Below are 18,299 nucleotides of genomic sequence, written 5' to 3'. Positions count from 1 at the left end.
ATTCACTGTGTCGAATGCCTTTGCAAGGTCGATGAATGCCATGTACAGAGGTTGATTTTGTTCTCTGCATTTGGGACCACCAAATGCAGCATTGCCCAAACACGAATCAAGGAACAGGAAAGGCACTGCAGACTACTTCAACCAGAGAAATCAGCCACCTGATGAACCAACCTGGACACAGCATATTATCTGAGAACACAGAAATACTGGACCACTCCAACAACCACAATGTCAGACTACACAGAGAAGCCATTGAAATACACAAGCATGTGGACAATTTCAACAGAAAGGAAGAAACCATGAAAATGAACAAAATCTGCCTACCAGTATTAAAAACTCTAAAATTACAACAGCACAACAACAGAGAGTAAACAATCAGGAAACAAGCAGGCATATCTAATCACCTCTCAACAAAAGTTTGCTCCAGGCACAGTCAGCCCATTGTATGCTAATCAAGGTGGTCAGTTGAAACATTCACACCTTGGTTGTGTATTGTTATGTTGTGTTTTGAGAGCTTGTCCTTTATAAGCCGCATCGAGTCCTTCGGGAGATGCTAGCGGGGTACAAATAAAGTTAATAATAATAATAATAGCTCCAGCAGGAAAGAGTCCTTTGTCTCACCCTGGTCATTCCACAGATATATAAACCCTTTTTCCTAGTTCCAACAAACCTCACTACCTCTGAGGATGCTTGCCATAGATGCAGGCGAAACGTCAGGAGAGAATGCCTCTAGACCATGGCCATACAGCCCGGAAAAATACCTACAACAACCCTTTGTTTTATCCATCTTTTCACTGTACTGGCAGTCCCGGAGTTATGGGGGGCTCCAATTCAGACTCCACATCAGGCTCCAATTCAGGAGCACAAGGCCCCACTTCCAAAGGATCCCCCTCCTCCTCAGACCAGGCCTCAACACGCCCTGAGTTATACGAGCCACGCAGTCTACCCGTCCATCGCTCACACCACCACTCCACACTGGATCTGCAGCTCATAGTGTGAAGGACCTCCATGTCTCCATGTTTTTCTTTCAGAACTGAACGAGTGTTGCATAGCTTTCAATGCAAATAAGTTTTTATTTTGTTTTCAAAAAAATCAGAAAACATTAACTCAAACTATTAAAAAGGGGAGAAAAAAAAACATCACAGAACCTACAGCTGAGGGGGGAAATGAAGGGGCCTGAGACCAGGAATTGTGGGAGCTGAAGTCCAAAACACCTGGAGGTGTTTGCCTATGCCTGTGCTATGGCATATTGAAAGAAAACCATATTTTTCTTATTGATGATATCATTTGCCAGCCCAACAAAACTATTTCTGGTGACGATGGTATATTCTGTTGCAAAATTATTTGGATTGTTTCTTTAACAGTTGTCTAATATACGTGGTTTTTATGACAAGACCACCATATATACCTTCTTTTCTCTTACATTTCCAACATTTATTATTTGTTCTTTTGTTTTTATTTATCTTGGCAAGTTTTAGAAACAAATTTTGGAGTGTGGCTAAGGGGAACTGTGCATAAGAAAAAAACCTGGCATCCTTAGACCGATGCCCAGAAGGGACCTGGAGTCCTTTATGAAGTCTGGTGTTGCCTTCTGACCCATCACTGCTCAGAGGGCCAGACCTTTATGAAGTCCTGAGGTTTCTTCTGACCTGTGGCTGATGCCCAAAGGGGACATGGAGGCCTTTATGAAGTCAAGGGATGCCTTCAGCCCCATCACTGCTCAGAGGGTCATTGAGGTTTCTTCTGACCCATGGCTGCTGCCCAAAAGGGACCTGGAGATCTTTATGAAGTCTGGTGATGTCATCTGACCCATCACTGCTCAGAGGGTCAGACCTTTATGAAGTCCTGAGGCTTCTTCTGACCTGTGGCTGCTGCCCAAAGGGGGCCTAGAGACCTTTATGATGCAAGCTGGACTCCTCCCAAGGCTTTCCACCTGTCTCTCCAGCCAGCATTGGCAAAGGATCCAAGGTGGCAGTGTTACCTTGGGTTTGCTGATGACGATGGAAGACGCAATGCTAGACATTGATTATTGTACCCAGTGTATATTTATTTTAATTCTGGTAATAAATGCATTAATCTTCTACTTGATTTGAGAGAAAAACCTCCATTATGGCACGAACTGTGTCAAAGATCCAACAGATGCCTTTCTGCCTGCCTTGGAATTGTGTCCCAGCTTTGGCCCTTTGGAGAACAGGTGAGTACTTTTGCCTCTATAAGTGGCCAAAAAAACCAATGGCTGAGCACCAAGGAACTGAGTGTTCTGTCCGTCTGTATAGACCTGTGCAATCAATTGGGGGAGGGGGATCAATACTCATTACTAAATTTTATGTGTGGGGGGGGGGAGGAGTGAATCATTTCTAAAGTGTTTCCAAAATATCACAAGATATCAGACTGGAAAATAAGGAAGGACATAATCTAAGATATGGATGGCATGCCTATCTATGGGATGAAAAGGACAGGGTGAATAAAGAATTCAATAGACATATAATAAGAGCCAGCCTATTGGCAACGTGGAAAAGGTACAAAAAGGGGATATAGCCAAAAATCCCCTTATGGCTGCGTCCACTGGAAGCTGTGCAGAGACCGGCCACACATACTGAATCTAGAACCTATGAAGAATATTTAGTTAAAGGGCAATGTGTTAGGGCACTCTGCCGTGTTCCTCTATTATTAATCAGCTCCCCAAAAAACCTCCAGAGTTTTTGATTCAATTAAATGCCGAAGGCAGTAGATCATTGCAACAAGTCTATTGAGGGACAGCTGTCCTGGGAGGAGGAGAGTCCCAGAAAGTCTATGGCCATATTGGGAAATGTAAATGAGTCCTTGATTGGTTTGTTTCAGTCTTGGGTGATGAGGAAGTTTCCTGGGAAAGGCGAGGACGAGGGGCTCAAGTACAGAAAAGTGATTGTTGTTCATTCGTTCAGTCGTCTTTGACTCTTCGTGACCTCATGGACCAGCCCACGCCAGAGCTCCCTGTTGGCTGTCACCACCCCCAGCTCCTTCAAGGTCAGTCCAGTCACTTCAAGGATGCCATCCATCCATCTTGCCCTTGGTCAGCCCCTCTTCCTTTTGCCTTCCACTTTCCCCAGCATAATTGTCTTCTCTAGGCTTTCCTGTCTCCTCATGTTGTGGCCAAAGTACTTCAACTTTGTCTCTAGTATCCTTCCTTCCAGTGAGCAGTCGGGTTTTATTTCCTGGAGGATGGACTGGTTGGATCTTCTCGCAGTCCAAGGCACTCTCAGCACTTTCCTCCAACACCACAGCTCAAAAGCATCAATCTTCCTTCGCTCAGCCTTCCCTAAGGTCCAGCTCTCACATCCGTAGGTTACTACAGGGAATATCATGGCTTTGACTAGGCGGATCTTTGTTGCTAGTGTGATGTCTCTACTCTTTACTATTTTATCGAGATTGGACATTGCTCTCCTCCCAAGAAGTAAGCGTCTCCTGATTTCCTGGCCACAGTCTGCATCTGCAGTAATCTTTGCGCCTAGAAATACAAAGTCTGTCACGGCCTCCACGATTTCTCCCCCTATTTTCCAGTTGTCAGTCATTCTTGTTGCCATAATCTTGGTTTTTTTTATGTTTAGCTGCAACCCAGCTTTTGCGCTTTCTTCTTTTACCTTGATTAGAAGGCTCCTCAGCTCCTCCAAAAAGTGGTAGTCTTCTTCAATCAAGCTTTGGGAGTTAAATAAAGAAGTCCAGTGTGTGTCCATACTTTGAGTCCCTGTTTCCATGGCCAGCCATCTCTCAGCTCAATTGAAGTCATCAGTTGGGCAAGTATCAGCTGGTGGTATCAGATCTAGAGCGGAAACCTCCTGCTGGTTTCTGCATGTACACAATGGACATTGATTGTCACCTTTGTTTAGGGATTTGGCCCAACCCCGTGTCCAGGAAATTCCTCAGCGGGGCCAGCCAGGTGGTGATGATGTCTGTGGCTGGCTCAGGCAGAAATCAGATTATTAATATACAGTGTTCCCTGTCTACTTCGTGGTTCGCCTCAGAGGCTGAGGCATAAAAAGAACCACGCCTGCAGGGTCTCAGTCCTAAGCAAGAAGAGAAGGCACCATCACCAGAGGCTTTGAGGGAAGGGATAGCGTTTGTTTCTCCTGTTGCCTCTGGCTCAGCTTCTAGGGACTCACTCAGGATTCAAGATGAGGGGAAAAAGGTGTCACAAGGGAAGATGGAGTTGCCTGACTTTGAGTGAGACCAGTAGCCCATGATGCCTAGTGTTTTATCCACTACCTTAGAGGAAGTCCCCAAGTTTTCAAGCAAGGTCTTTCCCACTAGAGATCTCTTGTGTTTCCCTTTAATCTGAAGATACAAGAAGACAAACTTTATATGCTCTGTATACAAAGCATGGCACTTATTTATTCAGGGGCCCATTCATGCTACACAATTAGAGCATTATTATTCCCCTTTAGGAGCCCCCGGTGGCAAAGTGTGTTAAACCGCTGAGCAGCTGAACTTGCTAACCGAAAAGTCGCAGGTTTGAATCTGGGGAGCGGCGTGAGCTCCCACTGTTAGCCCCAGCTTCTACCAACCAAGCAGTTTGAAAACATGCAAATGTGAGTAGATCAATAGGTACCACTCCAGCGAGAAGGTAATGGTGCTCCATGCAGTCATGCCAACCACATGACCTTGGAAGTGTCTACGAACGTTGGCTTTTCAGTTTATAAATGGAGATGAGCACCAACCCCCAGAGTTGAACATGACTGGACTTAATGTCAGGGGAAAACCATTCCCTTTACCTATTCCCCTTTAACTACTACGATTCCATCCCATGAAATCCAGTCAAATTATGAAATGTCTTTCCGTGACTGACAATTTCAGGATTCCATGTCATGTAACTAATCTTGTGCCAGCAGGACTGAGGACCGAAAGGTCGCAGGTTCGAATCCGGGGAGAGGCGGATGAGCTCCCTCTATCAGCTCCAGCTCCTCATGTGGGGATATGAGAGAAGCCTCCCACAAGGATGATAAAAATATCAATTCATCCGGGCGTCCTCTGGGCAATGTCCTTGCAGACGGCCAATTCTCTCACACCAGAAGCAACTTGCAGTTTCTCAAGTTACTCCTGACACGGAAAAAAAAATTCTGTAGTATGAAAGGTGCCATTGGGCCTCTAGAAAATAGACCTATATCCCAAGATAATTTGGACTGAAAGATTCCAAATGTCTTCGTAAGATGCAGAAGAAGGGCTTGGAAAGACTTCCCTTCGGGGACTCCCAGTTATAGAATAATAGAATCAAAGAGTTGGAAGAGACCTAATGGGCCATCCAGTCCAGCCCCCTGCCAAGAAGCAGGAATATTGCATTCAAATCACCCCCGACAGATGGCCATCCAGCCTCTGTTTAAAAGCTTCCAAAGAAGGAGCCTCCACCACACTCCGGGGCAGAGAGTTTCACTGCTGAACGGCTCTCACAGTCAGGAAGTTCTTCCTCATGTTCAGATGGAATCTCCTCTCTTGTAGTTTGAAGCCATTGTTCCGCGTCCTAGTCTCCAGGGAAGCAGAAAACAAGCTTGCTCCCTCCTCCCCGTGGCTTCCTCTCACATATTTTATACATGGCTATCATATCTCCTCTCAGCCTTCTCTTCTTCAGGCTAAACATGCCCAGCTCCTTAAGCCGCTCCTCATGGGGCTTGTTCTCCAGACCCTTGATCATTTTAGTCGCCCTCCTCTGGACAAATTCCAGCTTGTCAATATCTCTCTTGAATTGTGGTGCCCAGAATTATGCAACTTATTCATTCCAGGTTGAGGATGTTTCTACAATAGGCTACAGAAGACAATGGAGCAATTCAGAAAAAATGAGATTGCATGTTGGTGCAGACTGCTTTGAACTATATACACACCAAGGGGACTTAGAGTACAACACATTGGTTGCTACAGCATATTGGTCTGCAGTTTTTTAAAAACAGCTTTTCCTAGAGGAGCATTATTTTGATCTCCCCAGGGCAATGTGGTTTGTTTTACTGGAGTGGACAGAGGTGCATTCAGATCCAGGTTCTTATTACCCACCCATTTTATTAGACACAAGAACACACAGCGGTCAGGGACTGATTTGGGATGGAGCGGGGGACTAAAGAGAGTTCATAAATAATTGTAGTTTTTCATCAGCGATGGCTCTTAGAAGCAAAGAGATGGGTTCTGATTATTTTTCCTGGGTGCTCTGCCAAAGAATCCCTTGGTGTACCCATTGAAATGGTACCCTCAGCAATATTCTGAGTAATCCTCCTCCACATAATTTGCTGGGAACCAACCAACCTGTGAAAAAAGCAAATTAAGGCAAAGAATAACTAAATTTTCAGCAAACAAGGAAAATGCTATAAAATCCTACTACGGAATATATTCATGTACTAGCTGTACCTGCCACACGTTGCTGTAGCCAACCTTCCCTCCCTCTTTCTCTCCTTCTTTCTTTCTCTCCTTCCTTCCTTCCCTCTTTTTCTTTCCCTTCTTCTTTCTTCTCTACCTGTTTCTTTTCTTGCTTCCTTTGCTCTTTGGTTCCATCCTGTCTTGTCTCTTTCCTTCCTTCCTCTTTCTCTCTTTCCTTCCTTCTCTCCTTCCTTCCCTTTTTCACTTTTTTATTTCATTCTCTCTCTTCTTCTCTCCTTCCTTCCTTCTCTACCCTTCTGTCTTTCCTTCTTTATCTGCTTCCCTCCTTCTTTCCCTCCTTCTCTCCTTCCTTCCTACTCTACCCTTCTTTTTTCTTCCTTCTCTCCTTTCCCTTCTCTCCCTCTTTCTCTCTCTCCTTCTTTCCTTCCTTCCTTCTCTACCCTTCTGTCTTTCCTTCTTTATCTCCTTCCCTCCTTCTTTCTTTCCTTCCTTCTCTCCTCCCTTCCTTCTCTACCCTTCTCTTTTTCTTCCTTCTCTCCTTCCCTCCTTCTTTCCCTTCTTCTCTCCCTCTTTCTCTTCCTCTTTCTCTCCCTCCTTCCTTCTCTACCTTTCTTTCTTTCCTTCTTTCTCTCCTTCCCTCCTTCTTTCCCTTCTTCTCTTCTTCCTTCTCTACCCTTCTTTCTTTACTTCCTGCTCTCCTTCCATCCCTCCTTCTCTCCCTTCCTTCGTCCTTTCTGTGTATGTGTTTTGTGTGTATATATGCATATATGTGTGTATATATGTGTGTTTGTGTATATATATGTGGTTTTACACATGTGTTGTAATGTTGGGTTTTTTTGTTTTTTAAGTCCCTTCTGCTGTGTTTTTCAGTGTTTTTATGAGTGCTGGTCACTTGTTGGCCTGAGAGGTGTCTTGTATCCAAATTTGGTGTCAATTCGCCCAATGGTTTTTGAGTTCTGTTAATCCCACAAAAAAACATTACATTTTTATTTATATAGATAAGTTGACTCCATGTATAAGTTGAAGACAAGTTTGAGGTCCAAAATTATGAGTTTCGACATGATCCATGGATAGATCAAGGGTCATTGTGTGGAAGGAGAAAGTGCCAGCATTGCCGCAGAGTCAGCTACCCTGACCAGTGCAATTTTCATACCCAGGTATTCAAAAAGGTAAGAAGCTGGGGTATGGCCGAACGAGTAGAGGGGGTCAATGCTTCTTTTAGGTTCTCCTGAGATGGACTAAGCTCCTGCCACTCACCACTTTACTCAGAGAAGGGTATGGTTTCTTTTAAAATAAGAGTTAAAGTATTATATGTATACTGAATCATAAGTTGACCCAGTTTTTTTGGGATCAAATGTTAACAAAAGGTTTTAGAAGGGGAACCAAACTGTAGTAGAAATTTTAAAAATGCCTTCATTTTGTTACCCATTGGCAGGTCTTAGATGTCACAAACATAACCAGGAAATGAATGCAGCCCACGAGCTGCACTTTTCCAACTCCACTCTAGACTCTAATGTTGAACCACCTAAGCCAGGGGTCCTCAAACTACAGCCCGGGGGCCGAATACGGCCCTCCAAGGTCATTTACCCGGCCCTCACTCAGGGTCAACCTAAGTCTGAAATGACTTGAAAGTACACAACAACAACAACAACAATCCTATCTCATCAGCCAAAAGCTGATGAGCAGCAGGCCCATACTTCACATTGAAATACTAATAAGTTTATATTTGTTAAAATTGTTCTTCATTTTAATTACTGTATTGTTTTAAAGTGTTTTTTGCACTACAAATAAGATATGTGCAGTGCGCATGGGAACACATTCATGCTTTTTTTCAAATTGATGTTTTATTATTTGCTTTATGAGTTTTACTGTTGTATTTGTATGCTGTTGTTTTGTTGCTGGCCTTGGCCTTGTAAGCCGCATCGAGTCCTTCAGGAGATGTTAGTGGGGTATAAATAAAGTTAATAAATAAATAAAATAATAAATAAATTATAATCCGGCCCTCCAACAGTTTGAGGGACTGTGACCTGGCCCTCTGTTTAAAAAGTTTGAGGACCCCTGACCTAAGCTGATTGGAACAATAACTTTTTAATGTATTGTCGAAGGCTTTCATGGCCGGAATCACTGGGTTGTTGTAGGTTTTTTCGGGCTGTGTGGCCATGGCCTAGAGGCATTCTCTCCTGATGTTTCACCTGCATCTATGGCAAGCATCCTCAGAGGTTGTGAGGATGCTTGCTCACTACCTCTGAGGATGCTTGCCATAGATGCAGGCGAAACATCAGAAGAGAATGCCTCTAGACCATGGCCATGCAGCCAGGAAAAACCTACAACAACCCAATAACTTTTTTAACTGTATTCTAACAGCAATTATGGCATTTTATGGACTGAGAGTAATGCAAGTCAATCCTTTGCCAATGTTTTCAATTCAGGAGCAATAATACTGAGCAATGTAAGATTCTAAAGGGTACAGTAAGCCCTTGATATCCTCTGGAGTCTGGTTTTAGGACTCCTCGTGAATACCAAAATCCATAGATGTTCAAGTCCCATAAAAGCAGTGGTGTCCCCTACATAAATGGTTGGTTGAATCTGTGAATGCAGAATCCATGGAAACAAAGGGCTGGGTATATGTAGTTCTTGTTAATTAATAAAGTGAAGGGATTTGTATTGTTTGTTTCATTCAAATCTCTCTCTGTGTGTTTGATGTTTGTGTGTGTTTTAGATTTGTACTGGTTTTAATAATTTTAATAATTATTTTAAAAACAATTAAGCAATCTAGAGCTCTGAAATTTCAAATGACTTGCCGAATGTAGCTCCCTCTCCTGAGTTGGAGTTGTCATATCAGGCAACTAATTACAATAGTGTATAGAATCAGAATAATAGAATGTATTGTCGAAGGCTTTCATGGCTGGAATCACTGCGTTGTTGTAGGTTTTTCCGGGCTGTATGGCCATGGTCTAGAGCCATTCTCTCCTGATGTTTCGCCTGCATCTATGGCAAGCATCCTCAGAGGTAGTGAGGTCTGTTGGAACTAGGAAAAAGGGGTTTATATATCTGTGGAATGACCAGGGTGAGACAAAGGACTCTTGTCTGCTGGAGCTAGGTGTGAATGTTTCAACTGACCACCTTGATTAGCATACAATGGGCTGACTGTGCCTGGAGCAAACTTTTGTTGAGAGGTAATTAGATGTCCCTGCCTGCTTCCTCTCTGTTGTTGTGCTGTTGCAATTTTAGAGTTTTTTTTACTGGTAAAAAATACTGGTAGCCAGATTTTTACTGGTAAAAAATACTGGTAGCCAGATTTTGTTCATTTTCATGGTTTCCTCCTTTCTGTTGAAATTGTCCACATGTTTTTGTATTTCAATGGCTTCTCTGCGTAGTCTGGCATGGTGGTTGTGAGGATGCTTGCCATAGATGCAGGCGAAACATCAGGAGAGAATGCCTCTAGATCATGGCCATACAGCCCGAAAAAACCTACAACAACCCAATAATAGAATGATTTTCCTTTTTATCTCAAATTCACTTCTAGAAGTGAGACTAGTGTATGTTTATACCAGTTTCATTTCTGTCCAAAGCCTGCTCATTTTTAAGATGAGGAAAATTAGACATATGTATATGGATAAAAAGTGCTCACCCGGCCATAGATCTCTCCCTTCCACCATCCTGGCTGCCCTTTCTTGCTCAGAATCTTTATGATATCTCCCTCTGTGAGGGACAGTTCGGTCCGATCTCGTGCACAGAAATTGTAGCGAGCCTTGACAGAGCCGAAATACTTCAAGGCTTTCCCTGTCAAGAAATAAATATGAAATTAGTCATGGACAGGATCAGAGTTTGTGCATCATAGTGATGCAAATGCTCTCAGGTCCCACATTCTCTGACCATGCCCTTGGTATTTGAAGACATAGCTGCTGGAAGGCAATGGTCACTGATTTAGAAAGTGAAATTAATTAAAGTCCATAAATGCAAACAGCATTTAAACAGAGGCTGGATGGAAATAATAATAATAATAATCTGCCTAGAAAGTCTGGTTGCAGAGGACTTCTACAAGTCAAACAAGCAGTTGAAGAAGAAAAACACGCCCTGGCAAAATATGTTGAGGAAAGCCAAGAACCTGCCTTAATTGAAGTCAATAATCGGAAACTTCTCAAAGCACAGCAGACAAAGAACCAGTACAAGAAAACTGCACTCCAAACCAGAGCTGACAGCTGGCACAACACAACCTTATATGGGCAGTTCCTTGAGAACATTGAAGGAAAAGTTGACAAGGAGAAGACTTGGTTATGGCTCATAAATGGAACCCTGAATAATAATAATAATAATAATAATAATAATAATAATAATAAACCTTTATTTATACCCCACTACCATCTCCCGCAGGACTCGGTGCGGCTTACAAGAGGCCGAGCCCAAATACATCATAAAACATAACAACAACAATACAACAATAAATAACTCATAATAAAGCAAAAACAATACAATAATGACACGACGCAATTAAAAACCTGTGGCAGGGCCAAATGTAAGAATAAAATTTTTTAAAATGCTGGGCATGTCCAGGGAAATAGGTTGGATATTTTAAAGATAGGTGGGCGTGCAGACAGTACTAACTCTTTCATAAAGTGCATTTGGGACATATTGCTTGGAGACAGAAGGAGACAGAAGGCCTGATTCTTGCAGCCCAGGAGCAAGCCATCAGAACCAATGCCATTAAGGCCAGGATTGAAAAATCCGCGGATGACCCAAAATGCAGTCTGTGCAAGGAAGCCGATGAAACCATGAATCGTATCCTCAGTTGTTGCAAAAAAATCTCACAGACGGACTACAAACAAAGACACAACTCTGTGGCCCAGATGATTCACTGGAACTTATGTCACAAGTACCACCTGCCAGCAGCAAAGAATTGGTGGGATCATAAACCCACAAAAGTTGTGGAAAATGAACATGCAAAAATACTGTAGGACTTTCGAATCCAGACTGACAAAGTTTTGGAACACAATACACCAGACATCACGATTGTGGAAAAGAAAAAAGTCGGCGTTATCCTTCTTTAGGACAGTTCTTTAGGGGTCCTTTTCAAATCTATGATACTATATCTCTCTGTGTGTGAATCATATCTATCTATCTATTTATCTATCTATATCTATGGCTGGATGGCTCTTTGTCAGGAGGGCTTTGATTACATTTTCTTGCCCTGGAGAAGGGAGTTGGACTGGATGGCCTTAAGTATGGGGGTTCTGTGTGGAACATCTGCCCCAATTTTGTCGTTGGTGGGGTTCAGCATACTCTTTGTAGGTGAACTATAAATCTCAGTAACTACAACTCCCAAATGTAAAGGTCTATTTCCCCCAAACTCCCATCTGTGTCCATATTTGGGCATATGGAATATTTGTTCCAAGTTTGGTCCAGATCCATCATTGTTTGCGTCCACAGTGCTCTCTGGATATAGGTGAACTACAACTCCCAAACTTAGGGTCAATGCCCACCAAACCCTTCTAGTGTTTTCTATTGGGCATGGGAGTCCTGTGTACCACATTTGGTTCAATTCCATCATTGCTGGAGTTCAGAATGCTCATTGATTATAGGTGAACCATAAATCCCAGCAACTTCAACTCCCAATATTTGGGCATATGGAATATTCGTGCCAAGTTTGGTCCAGACCCATCATTGTTTGAGTCCACAGTCATCTTTGGATGTAGGTGAACTACAACTCCCAAACTCAAGGTCAGTGCCCATCAACCCCTATTTTTTTCTGTCGGTCATGAGAGTCCTATGAGCCACGTTTGGTTCAATTCCATCATTGGTGGAGTTCAGAATTCTCTTTGTTTGTAGGTGAACTATAAATCCCAGCAACTACAACTCCCAAATGACTCAACTTTTTGAGTGATGGTCACTCCTTGGGTTAGTAGGTGTATTGTGTCCAAATTTGGTGTCAATTGGTCCAGTGGTTTTTGAGTTATGTTAATCCCGCAAACGAACATTACATAGATGTTTTTGTATTATTTTGCATATGTGGAAACCGCTTTGAGTCCCCTAGGGGAGATAGGGCAGTATACAAATAAAGATTATTATTATTATTATTATTATTATTATTATTATTATTATTACATTTCCCTCTAAGGACCCTTTCACACTGCATCATTGCAGCATTATTATGATTGCATTTTAACTGCCTGGCTATATTTTGTGGAATTCTGGGGTCCAGACTTCAGTCAGAAGCAGCAGAAGATGCTAACTGCTCCTCCGTCGAAACATAGTACTATAGTTGTCCAATGTGAAAAGGCCCTGAAACACCATTAATAACACTGCAACTCATTCTGATACTTTTGTAAAGTAAGGACATGACTTGCAACGTGTTACTTCCAACTTCCATCTCTGCCTCTAACAAAGTTACAGCCAAGCAGCCTATCTTCTTTTGCTTTTTTGGGAGATTTCTTGCTTATTATTGACTACATTTCCCCCGAGTCTTGAAATGGCGTGGATGACTCTACTTACCAGATGGCCTGGCCACATTTTTCCTTTCTGGTTCTTTGAAAGAGAACTGGAGCACAGTATCGAGGGTCTTGAAACAATCCTTCAGGGAGTTCTCTTGGTAATACTCCACCAGTTCCTAGAGAGATGAAAAAAAATCAATTTCTTCACACATTTAGCATCATGAAACATGCAGAATATGCCTAATGGAGAGGAGGGAGATGTGCTTGGGAAATGTATCCAATCAATGCAGTTCAAAGGAAAGCCATAGAAGGCAAGTAGGCTATCAGAACTATTTGGCCTACTATAACATGGGGGGAAAAGGGCAACTCATTCTGACTCAAGTAGCGGCAAACAAAGCCAATGGGATTTTGGCCTGCATCAACAGGAGCATAGTGTCTAATAATAATAATAATAATAATAATAATAATAATAATAATACTTTATTTGTACCCCGCTACGATCTCCCCAAGGGACCCGGTGCAGCTTACATGAGGCCGAGCCCAAATACAACAGTACAAGCAAAAAAAATACAACAGTACAAGCAATTAAATAAAATCATAGACAATAAAATATACAACATTAGCAATAAGACAACACACAATTAAAAACAGTGGGAAGGCCAAATGTAAAGTTAAAATGGGGAATAATGCTGGGACATGGGCGAAAAGGTGATAGTGCCGTTTGTGGAAGGGCATACGACCAGACCTAAAAAATATAAAGTGCTTGGAGGACAAAGTGCTATGGGATCATTATTCCAGGAAGGCACACTGGAACAACCATGTCTTCAAGCTCCTCCTAAAGACTGCCAGAGTTGGGGCCTGTCTGATGTCTTTAGGGAGAGAGTTCCAGAGTCGCGGGGCCACCATCGAAAAGGTCCTCTCTCTCGTCCTCACCAATTTTGCCTGCGATGCTGGTGGGATCGAGAGCAGGGCCTCTCCGGATGATCGAAGGGATCGTGTGGGTTCGTATACAGAGATGCGGTCATGCAGGTAGGCAGGTCCCAAACCGTTCAGGGCTTTGTAGGTAAGAACCTGCACCTTGCATTGGGTCCGCTAGATGAAGAGCAGCCAGTGGAGCTCCTTGAACAGGAGGGATGACCGCTCCCTGTAAGGAGCCCCCCCCCCAGTCTAGATCTAGGGAAGTCATGCTACCCCTCTATTCTGCCTTGGTTAGACCACACCTGGAATATTGTGTCCAATTCTGGGCACCACAATTGAAGAGAGATATTGACAAGTTGGAATGTGTCCAGAGAAAGGCAACTAAAATTATCGAGGGTCTGTAGAACAAGCCCTATGAGGAGCGGCTTAAAGAGCTGGGCATATTTAGCCTGAAGAAGAGAAGGCTGAGAGGAGATATAATAGCAATGTATAAATATGTGAGAGGAAGCCACAGGGAGGAGGGAGCAAGCTTGTTTTCTGCTTCCCTGGAGACTAGGACACGGAACAATGGCTTCAAACTACAAGAAAGGAGATTCCATCTGAACATGAGGAAGAACTTCCTGACTGAGAGCTGTTCAGCAGTGGAACTCTCTGCCCCGGAGTGTGGTGGAGGCTCCTTCTTTGGAAGCTTTTAAACAGAGGCTGGATGGCCATTTGTCAGGGCTGATTTGAATGCAATATTCCTGCTTCTTGGCAGGGGGTTGGACTGGATGGCCCATGACGTCTCTTCCAACTCTTTGATTCTACGATTCTATGATTCTATTTTGTGATTGAGCTGATCAGAGATCACGCTTCTTCCAAACTTGGGACTATTGCAGATTTCACCTTTCCTTGAATTTTTTCTCATTTCTCTTTCCAATTCCTTCTCTCAACCTACCGTTCTTTTAAAGCAGGGGTCCTCAAACTAAGGCCCAGGGGCCGGATGCGGCCCTCCAAGGTCATTTACCCGGCCCTCGCTCAGGGTCAACCTAAGTCTGAAACGACTTGAAAGCACACAACAACAACAAAAATCCTATTTAATCAGCCAAAAACAGGCCCACACTTTCCATTGAAATACTAATAGGTTTATATTTGTCAAAATTGTTCTTCATTTTAATTATTGTATTGTTTTTATGTGTTTTTTGCACTACAAATCAGATATGTGCAGTTTTCACAGGAATTCATTCATTTTTTTTTCCAAATTATAATTTGGCCCTCCAACAGTTTGAGGGACTGTGACCTGGCCCTCTGTTTAAAAAGTTTGAGGACCCCTGTTTTAAAGTCATAACAATACTTTTGAAGAACACAGGAGAACCAAAACATGCTTACTATGAGTCCTTTAAAGGCTTTCTTCTCTGTGATGCGGTACAAGCCATCCTTCGTCTGGATTTTGATATGCTTGACCTCATTGTTGGACCTGGAGCAGAGAAATACACATTTTTTCACGTTTCTCATTTTAGCACAGAAATTGCTGTAATAGTAGAAGCAGTAGTAATGGTAATAAATTTTTTTAAAAAATTCTTACTTGCCTCTCCCCACAACAAAGGTTAAAATATTTATTATTTAATGTATTTAAAGCATTTATATTCCACCCTTCTCACCTCGAAGGGGACTCAGGTCGGAGCACAACATATAAACAGCAAACGTTCAATGCCGAAGCATATTAGACCATACACATACAAAAGCATTAAAATGACATATCTCGCCATTAAAATCCAATAGTTCAAGCTGTCTCAACAACCATATTGAATTTGGTTGGCATACTAAGGGTTCCTTTCGCTGTCTCATTGCACATTCCCAAAGGCTCGGTCCCACAGCCACGTTTTTATCATCCTTCTAAAGGACAAGAGGGAGGAGGCTGACCTGATCATATTAGGAAGGGAGTTCCATAGCTGAGGGGCAATGACTGAGAAGGCCCTGTCTCTTGTCCCTGCCTGTGATGGTGGTGGGACCGAGAACAGGGTCTCCCCAGAAGATCTTAATCTCCGTGGTAGTTCATAGGGGGAGATGTGTTTGGACAGGTAAATTGGACCGGGGCCATTTAGCGCTTTATAGGTCAGCACTTTGAATTGTGCCCGGTAGCAATACAATATATACCATCTATATCTATATCTATCTGTCTATCTATATCACCAGTTAAAACATAAGGATTAAACACACAAAAACATAAGCTTAAAACACAAATAACTACAATTTAAAATCATTTCTACTGATAAAAATATAACTTTACAATTCAAAATTTAAAATTGACTTGGTAGGCCTTCTGGAAAAGTTAGGTCTTTTGATACTTTAAAAAATTCAAATAGTAGGTTTCACTGTCAATTTTTTTCCAGTAGGTCATTCCACAGTTTTATAGCTGGTGTGTGGTGATGTGGTGTTTTTTGTTGGTTTTTTTTTTTTTGTCGTGTCAGGAGTGACCTGAGAAACTGCAAGTCGCGTCTGGTGTGAGATAATTGGCCGTCTGCAAAGACGTTGCCCAGGGGACGCCCGGATGATTTGATGTTTTTATCATCCTTGTGGGAGGCTTCTCTCATGTCCCCGCATGAGGAGCTGGAGCTGATAGAGGGAGCTCATCCGCCTCTCCCCGGATTTGAACCTGCGACCTGTCGGTTTTCAGTCCTGCTAGCACAGGGGTTTAACCCACTGTGCCACTGGGGGCTCCGATGTGGTGTATAAGACTGTGCTTCTCATATGCTTCTGCGAAGGTGTTTAGAGTGGCTTGTAGGTCTTCTTCTGAATGCGCACAGATGACATTGTCATCAGCATATTGGAGTTCTATAACAGATGTTGTTGTAATCTTTCCTTCTGACACCTCTTTTTCTCATCTTGAATCCTCCATCCTGAGAGACACTATTCACAAGATGATTTCCGCTCCGGTGGGAAACTTCCCGTCAACAAGATGAAGTATTGTAGCAATGAAGATGGAAAATAAAGTTGGGGCAATAACACATCCCTGTCTGACATCTGATTCCACCTTAAATGGGTCACTTTGGGAGCCATTGCTGTCCAAGACTGTTGCCATCATGTCATCATGGAGGAACCACAGGATATTCTCAAATTTGTTAGGACACTCGATTTTTTGGAGGATGGTCCAGAGAGAGCTGCGATTCACTGTGTCGAATGCCTTTGCAAGGTCGATGAATGCCACGTACAGTGGTTGAATTTTGTTCCCTGCCTTTTTCTTGGAGCTGTTGTGCAGTGAAGATCATGTCCACTGTTCCTCTGGAGGGGGGGAAGCCATTCTGGGATTCTGGGAGGGTGTCTTCTGAGAGGGGTAGAAGGCGGTTTGCAAGAATTCTTGCAAGGATTTTCCCAGCGGAGGTTAGAAGGGAGATACATCAATAGTTTCCGCAGTCTGTTCTTTCCCCTTTTTTGAAGAGGGTGATGATGGTGGCATCCTTGAAATCTGCTGGGATTTTCTTGGTCACCCACAATAGGATATTGTGGATACTACAATAGGATTTGCTTACACATCAGCATAATGTTAGGCGTGCATCAAAATCAAGGTTTGCTTTTTGGAGTTTCAAATAAAATAGGTTTGAGCCATTATTGGTTGAGTCTGTGGGTGCAGAACCCATGGTTATTGAGGGTCACCTGTGTATATACTTGCCTGCGCGTGTGTGTTTTTATGTGTTAAAAAGGGCATTCTTTTCTATACCTACCAACTCTCTTTTTCTCTTATTTTGGAATCATTATATTATTGTACCAAGCATTGATATCCCACAGAAACTTCTACTCCAACCTGGCTAACTAGTATAAAAAGTATTTGGGGTTTTATTTATTTATTTGACTTGTATGCCACTACTCCCAATTTGACTCGGAGCGGTTTACAGCAGTAGATTAAAACAATACAATTAACTTTAAAATACAATAAAACAAGAACAGACATAGTCCCGAGTTATTCACCCATCAAAAGCTTGTCGGAAGAGAAAGGTTTTACAGGCTTTCCTAAAAGCAAGTAGGTCTCGGATAGATCGGGTTTCAACTGGCAAGGCATTCCATAAATGAGGGGCCACAATCGAGAAGGTCCTCTGCCTAGTAGAGGACACATGGTAAGTCCGGATGTTGGGGACTTCAAGCAAATTTTGGTCTTCGGACCGATCTCTGGGGTTGGTAGGGGGATAAGCGGGCCCTCAGGTACGCCGGCCCCAGACCATATAAGGCCTTAAAGGTTAGTACCAGCACCTTGAAAGTAATCCGGTACTCAATTGGTAGCCAGTGCAGCTGTTGTAGAATTGGGGTGATACGACACCTCACCGGTACCCCGGCGAGAAGACGAGCCGCCGCATTTTGCACCAGCTTCAGTTTCCGGATCACTGACAAAGAAAGGCCAATGTAGAGGGCATTACAGTAGTCAAGCCTCGAGATGACCATCGCCTGGATCACCGTAGCCAGGTCGTTCCTAGATAGGAAGGGAGCCAGTCGCCTAGCCTGACGTAGGTGGAAAAACGCAGATCTGCTCACAGCAGAGACCTGGGCCTCCATTGTGAACAGAGGGTCCAATAAGACACCAAGGCTTTTTACAGAAGGTGACAGACGTAATGTCTCGCCATCCAGGGTAGGCAGCTGGATCTCCTTCCC

The 18,299-nt window shown here is 43.1% G+C and overlaps 1 protein-coding gene across 1 annotated transcript in view; it reads right to left on the bottom strand.

Moving 5' to 3' along the window:
• Positions 1-6,001: 6,001 nt before the first annotated feature.
• The window catches only part of VAV1 (vav guanine nucleotide exchange factor 1), a 113,664-nt gene continuing 101,366 nt past the window's right edge, over positions 6,002-18,299 (bottom strand). The window contains exons 24-27 of the mRNA XM_067464113.1: positions 15,048-15,135; positions 12,823-12,937; positions 9,965-10,116; positions 6,002-6,261 (exon numbers count right to left, since the gene is read on the bottom strand). Coding sequence (XP_067320214.1) covers positions 6,208-6,261; positions 9,965-10,116; positions 12,823-12,937; positions 15,048-15,135 — 409 coding nt within the window. The 3' untranslated portion in view covers positions 6,002-6,207. The remainder of the gene's footprint in view (positions 6,262-9,964; positions 10,117-12,822; positions 12,938-15,047; positions 15,136-18,299) is intronic.

The sequence above is a fragment of the Anolis sagrei genome, chromosome 2 (assembly GCF_037176765.1).
Source record: "Anolis sagrei isolate rAnoSag1 chromosome 2, rAnoSag1.mat, whole genome shotgun sequence".
In the NCBI taxonomy this organism is placed as follows: Eukaryota; Metazoa; Chordata; class Lepidosauria; order Squamata; family Dactyloidae; genus Anolis; species Anolis sagrei.
Note: the sequence above shows the minus strand (reverse complement) of the source record. Positions and strands in the feature narration are given on the sequence as shown.